The 7,206-nt window shown below is 40.6% G+C and overlaps 1 protein-coding gene across 1 annotated transcript; it reads right to left on the bottom strand.

Moving 5' to 3' along the window:
• Window positions 1-418: 418 nt before the first annotated feature.
• Window positions 419-6,591, bottom strand: LOC149271946 (matrix metalloproteinase-23-like). The gene is made up of 8 exons (XM_089506955.1): window positions 6,469-6,591; window positions 3,301-3,416; window positions 2,934-3,073; window positions 2,046-2,213; window positions 1,514-1,678; window positions 918-1,028; window positions 689-815; window positions 419-593 (listed from the first exon to the last, which is right to left on the bottom strand). The coding sequence occupies exons 1-8, from the start codon at window positions 6,589-6,591 to the stop codon at window positions 419-421; spliced, it is 1,125 nt and encodes a 374-aa protein (XP_089363081.1).
• Window positions 6,592-7,206: the final 615 nt, after the last annotated feature.

The following is a 7,206-nucleotide window of genomic DNA, read 5'->3' as shown; positions in this document are numbered from 1 at the left end:
CAACCCCTTCAGATTTAATATACTAAGCGATTGGTTTTAGAGATATGGGATATATCCCACACGAACATCTCGGGAATAAAAAAAAACTTGCCACCCAAACAAAGGGTATTGTACCTCCTCTGCAAATCTGTGAGGGATTAATGTGCAAAGCTTTCTTGCAAGGTAATACCTTCATTGCTAAAACCGCTGTTAGTTAATCAGCGCCAGCCAGTATCAAGTCCAGGTTTATTAAAGGATCACTCAATAAAGTCCGCTATGCTCTGAGCACCTTATTGTTGTCGGTCGCTATGGACGGAGCATACTGTCCACACAAACAGGTGGATGGATCCCATCTACATGGTCACAGAAACCTCCTGCAACTCAAGTGATAATTTTTTTGTGTGTGTGTGAGGGAAGTGAGGTTGACCCATGGAAACTTTTACATCGGTACTCGTATGTTCCATGAATATGTTGTGAGCACTCGATCCCGCTTCTTAACGATGCATGTGTAGAGACCTTCGTTGATGGCGTTGGCAATGATGCTCATGTGGTCGTCGGCAAGGTAGAGGTATCCAGGATAAGAGTACTCCAGAAGCTCTTTGTCTTTGTACCAGCTGCGGACACAAAAGAATGGTTCAATTATTAAGTGTGTGTGTGTGTATATATATATATAAAAGCATTTAAACCATTGAACATAGAGTGTACTTACTAAACTTTTCCTTTCTTATGTATAATCTTTTTTCCACATCTGAAGGTAACATTCCTGCCTTCCGGCACCATTCGGACTTTAGTTCTCGGTGGTGCCGGAGTTGGCATTTTTGTTGGCAAGGGGAAATCTGCAAAGACACAACAGCAGTGTTTTTTTTTAATCATTCCCCTCCCCTACAGAGCATATTACTAATCTACAAAATGATGTGATATAGAAATAAATGGCATACGATAGCAGAAGTCACAGCTGTAGGGGCAGTACTTCTTCATTGGGCTCCTTCTACTTTCGCAGTAACCCTTCATAGCCCATGAGGCGCATACGAAATACCTGTCTCTGCAACCTGTAACAAAAAGGCCAATAAATGCTTATTATAGAGCGATAGCTTCGAATTATTCTTAAATTTGCTTAATTAGGGGCAGAGTGGGGTACATATTAATTACAGGGAATTGTTTCAATACATTCAACGGCCAAAGAACATTGGAACGGTAATACAAGAATCCCAGTTCGCAGAATAATATTTTGATGAGCTAATAGATAATTATATTACATTAAACAAAAAGTTTAATCACTAAGACCCTTTACAAAAACAAAAAAGCAGATTAGAAAATACCATGTGTCTCAAAATATAATTTCAAACAACAGCACCTGGTCTGCCTATTCTCATACCCGCGATAAACATCAAACCTTGTATGATTACTAGTCTTGTCTTATGTTCAGAATAGGCTTGTGTTCCCATTCATGTGTTCATGAAGCTGCAAGGCATGCGGAACGATAACCGGGAATTCCTGCCAGAGGGGCTTTGATTTTTAGGCGATCTGTACTCACCGTACAAACTGTATATCCCCCATACGTCATCTTGTGAGATGTCCTTTTTCCCAGTGAGCGTAGCGTTGATGTGCATCAGAGCGTTGCTATTGAGGGAATGCATGAGTCCCAGTGCATGTCCGATCTCATGGGCCGCTACATGGACCAAGTCTGTCAGCCATACTCCTGGGATCACAGGAACACACCAAATGTAACAAATTCTTGACAAAAGAATGAGGGCATGATGGTTGTTCCACGGAAAGTACAAAGCTGATGAACAGCTGGGTTCATTCTTGAAATAGTTTGAATATTTTAGCATATTACGTTATTTTGTTTCATTTAGATATATGTTGATACCGAGAGGTCACCATTGCGGGCGGTTATGTGATAATCACGGGCTGTGATTTGTTTTGAATGTCCTGTTATGGTTCGAATGTTTCTATCATATCTCTAATATATTTTCTAAGCTACACATCTTCAGATCCTTTAGACTTTCCTGACAAATTTTATCAAACAAAATCAAAATTGAACTTGAGATGTATCAGTGAAATACCTTTCTTCCAGCTGAATCTGGTGTTCCCCAAAATCCAGTATTCACTATCATCAAAGTGGATCTCTCCGGTTTGTGGGAAGTAGGCATGTGCAAGTTCTCCAGTGGGTCCATCAAAACAGTAATGGATTGATGACTCCAAGCAGTCTGTGTGAGTGATACCATAAAACCCTAGAATGTTGTTAAAAAAATGAAGAAGCAAAAAGAAAAGCATAAAACAAGTGTAAAAGCAACATAAAATACAAAATGAAATGACAATCTCTGCATACAAATGGATTCTTATAATATAATATATTGGGGCACCTGACTACACCACCAACATGGGCATTGTATTCTAAACACATAGACATTAATATGTAGTCGGTTCCCTCTTTGCAGCTATAACAGCTTCCACTCTGGGAAGGATTTCCACAAGATTCTGGGGAGTTTTTGTTGAATTTTTTGCCCATTCATCCAGTAGAGCATCTGTGAGGTCAGGCATTGATTTTGGATGAAAATTCCCGGCTCACAGTCTCCGTTCCAGGTCATCCCAAAGGTGTTCGATGGGGTTGAGTTCAGGGCTCTGTGTGGCCGGTCAAGTTCTACCACACCAAACTCATCCAACCATGTCTTTATGGACCTTGCTTTGTGCGCTGGGGCGCAGTCATGCCGGAATAGAAAAGGGTCTCCCCCAAACTGTTCCCACAAAGTTGGAAGCAGAGCATTGTCCAAAATGGCTTAGTATGCTGAAGGGGACATAGCAAGACATTTTGGATAATGCTAATCTTAGTGGGGTCGCCACTGACAAAAGAATGGAATACAGAAATCATCACAAGTTGTATCCAACAGAATAAAAAAAGTTAAGTTTTGATTAGAACAAAGAATGAATGATTAAATTTGAACATTACCCACCAATCTTTAGATCACTTTCATGGTCTGCAGGAACTTCCTTGAAGTGAAAAGCAGTAACGTCACTCCACATGCGGAAAGCTGCAGCGATGCCCTTTCTGGTGTCGCTTTCGTTGATTAAATTTCTTGGGAATGATACAATCCTGAAAATATCCAAACATATCAACCATGGATAAAGAAGTTCCTGCACGTGTTATACCAGTAACCGATCACAGAATCCAAGGATCCTACTGCAGAATTACGGTACTTAGTATCTCTACATTCTCTCATCTCATGTATCAGGTTATGTTTATTTAATAATATATTTTATGAAGAGTCTTAGCTAAGTTCATTTGTGCCTTTGCCTTATGAAGGTTGCATGGGTTCCTACCTGTATGTCAGGTTGAAGTGGTTCCATTTCAGTAGACCTGGAGTCAAAGTGTATCGTTTTGACCTCAAGTGATGGGGAAGTTGAAGAATTGAGTTTGGAGCCACCACAGTGTCTACCTTAGAGACAGTAGAGAAATAATTGGAGCCACAAGTAGAGTCCAAGCTTAATAAACAACAAGACCGATTCCTGAGTTCATTCAGTAGAGAAAGTTAAATATGAGGTTAAGGCTGTTCTTGCAATACAGCTTCCAAACCTTCCATTATCGTCGGTCAACATTTTGTTTTGTTTTTGCCTAGAAAATGTTTATGTGAAACATATTTTTGTGCAATGCGATGGTAAAGCCCCCGTGGAACTTATTTCTGCCTTTGCACAGAAACCCAATTCATTTGACTCAATGAATTATGTGTAAGGCACAAGAATAAGGATTGATATCAGACTATGGAATATTTTAGACTATGGATATTATCAGTCTGGCATCTGCCTGTCTTTCAAACTCAAAAAAACAGACACTACAAAGGTAAATACAGGACTGCCAATGTTCACCCCAAATTGAGTCTAGCCAAGTGGCCCAAACAAACATGGCAGACAGCACGCTCCATGAATACCGTTGAGCTCTGTATGACATATTCCCACTCGATGTCATGAGAAAAGATGTCAATGGTTGGTAACGATGGTTTTAAAATACCTATGTAATATTTAAAATATATGCATCATCGTTCAAGAGTTTGGGGTCACCTAGTTGAATTTGAGAGTGAAGCACATTCTTTCCACTAAAATAACATGAAATGGATCAGAAATCCAGCGCAGACGGGGTTAATGTTGTAAACGACTATTGTAGCTGGAAACGGCTGTTCCCTCTATCACTCCCATCACTCCTGTGTTCCAATGCCACGTTGTGTTCATTGATCCAAGTTTAAAAGGCTAATTGCTTGTTTGAAAACCCTTTTGCGATTACGTTACAGCCAGAAATGTCCTTGTTTTCAATGAAAACAGCTTTTGAAGGGTAGTCTGTAATCAGTGTATAATAAAAGCCAAAGGGACAATCTCGTGAGTTTCCAAAGTCAACTCATCCCCCATACCGCGTACCCTGACCGTAAAGAAATATAGTGGCTTGAAATAAATCCGGCCCCGCATCGTACATCTTGCCCGCAGTTCCCAAAGCTCCAGCGTCATTATTTCATCTCCTGCTGCGTTCATCGCGGTCTCTGGGACTCCGTGCAATTAGCGCAATCTGCCAAATCATTTCATTCTGTTCGTAGAGAAATACGTCTCACACGTAATTGGATGTATTAAAGCCCCGGAGCAAATCGTCCTCCTGGGATAAACATGCGGGAAGTAACACCTGGCTTTCGCCAGCTCACATTTCTCATACCAAAATATTACATAATGGATTATTCGGAGGTCCAAAAACTATGACCAAAAAAGACTGATTTCCAGCAACGCACACAGTGCCAGATCCTTGGCCCTCATGAGACGTGTTATTATAAAGTGTCTTTAAAGAGACAGTCAAGCTCAGCTGTCAACTTCTGGCCTGGGGGGGGCGGCAAGTAAACCCAAATGGACACCCTGCCCCCCATCATAATAACTAACCCAACACACAAGCACTGGCACACTCACACACAAACAGTAACACACAGACAGTCACTCTGACACACAGACAGTCCCACTAACACACAGACTCGCGATCAGTCACCTTGGTGGGAGCTGCACTGGATGAGAGAGCCACCTTACATACGGTATATACAATGAGAAATCTTCCTTTTCCCCGGAGTTTCATAATTATTCCTCCCCATTAAGTTATATCTATGGTTTAAGATGTTGATTGTTCCTGGCAGCCTTTGTAAGGATGGGGGGATTATAAGGGGGACAGGACATGAATTAGAAAATGCTGGCTCTGCCACAGCCTGCCACTGATCTCAGCTTCCATGAAGTGGAAACTAAATATCCTCGAAAATATTGTGTTACACAAAAACTAAAATGACACTTTGATACATTTTTATCAGTTCCAGGCTACTATACAATGTTTTGTAAGAGAAATGTTACATCGCACAGACTCCTCCTCTCCTCCTATAGCACATTACTTAAAGGATTCAAATTTGTGAACTAAAAACCTTTTTGACAGAAACAATCTTTTGTGACATAGTTCTTAACACTTATTTATACATCTGATTTTTACTCCCAAAATGTAACAGAACCAAACCAATCTGGTTTTCGGTAAGGGGGAACACTTTTTGCTTTGCACTGTTAACTTCCTGTCATATTATCCGGCCGCAGGAAGTTCCCTTAAAGGGACAGTAAATGGTGTAGGGAGAAAGTTATAAAACAATTAAGCGTTATGAACATTTAGGCCACATTTTAATTTTTCGAGTCTACTATTTCTTTATTTCATAGTTTGTAGCAGTAGTCTTACATGGCGCTGAGTATCCATCTGAAGGAAAGAACTCTGAAGATCCAAAAGCTTACAGTTTTTTTTTTTTATTGGCCCTAAAACTGGTATCACTTTTGACTAACGCACTTTTATTGAACCAAGAGGATTTTGTAGCTTTTTTTTATAGTGTAAAAGCTGAAACTAGCGTACAAACACTTCCTTACATCCTGAACTAGATTGGACCTCATAGGCATCCTGAATATCCACAGTAAGGATATTTTTTTGTGTGAAATGTCACAAATTTGGCTTTCCCAAAGTTTAACTGCAGAGGTGAGCGATATCACAGCTATCCATTAATATCTATACCATATGGTCCAGCTGTTATGAGGCTTCACTGGTTCTTAAGGTGGTCCTCTAAAGGGAATTTTCAGGGGCTTCAAATACAAATTAAATATCCCCCCAGCCCCAGCCAGGTGCATTCAGAAACATAATAATATATAAAGGCATATTTAATCAGAATATTTCAAGCAGGAATATAATCAACGAAAACCTTTTTTTACCAATTGCTTATATAATTACCAGAAACCATCCATTCCTATTTTAAAATACATTGAAAAATCACAAATAGAAATCTACATTTTGCTACTTTTTTAAATGTAATTTAATAAATACCTTTTACTATTAAATGGTAACTGCATCTGTGCACAAGAAGGAAAAAAAGACATTTTTTCCGAAGTAACTTTCCCTCGCCTTCCGTGAAGCGCGTCTGAGCAGGCGCGTGACCTGATCCTGACTCTTACCTGTGTTTTCACAGACACCGTAAAAATTCCAGCCACCAAGACGGCCCCGGCAAACAGTCCAAGGAACAGCAAGGTACATTTTGCCCCCCGGGAGCAAATGCTGCCATCATCTTGGGGGTCCATGGTGTCTGTCTCCCCAATTCCTTTCAGTATGTAATCTCCCAATCAATCAGTTTGTCTCGATTTCATCTGTATCTCCCTGTTATACTTCCTTTCTCCTGTGAAGCCCTCCCTTATATTTATCACCCCCCTCCAATGTTATGCCTTCCCTTTCAATGTTTCCTCCAAGTCTTCCTTACATCAGAACGTTCCTCCAAGTTCCTCTCTTGTGTCTGTGCCTTATCTGAGCTGCTCCTTCTTCTGCCTTTTCAGTTGCCTTCTTCTACTTTCCCCCATCTGACTCTTCCCTCTTCGGTAAAGAGAAAAAAAAGGGTTTTTATGTTGGTCCTGGCAGCTATCCTTCTAATTGGAGCCAGATGCTCTCATCTTTCACAGGCAAAACGTTTGGGTTGTGACTGTGATGAGGCTGGAGAGAGGAGGGATAGACTAAGCTGTGCAGTCTCCTTCCAGCTGCGAGAGATTCAGCAACAGCTGGAATAAATCTCCGCTTGACCGTTCACTGTAAAGAAACCAGAAAAATATCCCAGAAGCTAAATCTCGCTGCTAAATGCCTGGTATAATCCCATGAAGATGAAAGATTCATGCGACACGTTACGCCGTTAGAAAGATCCTAATTAA

This window comes from Sceloporus occidentalis, unplaced genomic scaffold, assembly GCF_023333645.1.
Source record: "Sceloporus occidentalis isolate IW3139 unplaced genomic scaffold, rSceOcc1.0.p SCAF_442, whole genome shotgun sequence".
In the NCBI taxonomy this organism is placed as follows: Eukaryota; Metazoa; Chordata; class Lepidosauria; order Squamata; family Phrynosomatidae; genus Sceloporus; species Sceloporus occidentalis.
The sequence above is the reverse complement of the archived record's forward strand: the minus strand, read 5'-3'. Positions and strand labels throughout refer to the sequence as shown.

Coding starts and splice junctions, on each gene's coding strand:
- LOC149271946 (XM_089506955.1), bottom strand. CDS start 6,591: ATGGACCCCCAAGATGATGGCAGCATTTGCTCCCGGGGGGCAAAATGT. Junction 2,214..2,933: donor TGAAAGTGATCTAAAGATTG/GTGGGTAATGTT, acceptor ACAACATTCTAG/GGTTTTATGGTATCACTCAC. Junction 594..688: donor CATAAGAAAGGAAAAGTTTA/GTAAGTACACTC, acceptor TTGTGTCCGCAG/CTGGTACAAAGACAAAGAGC.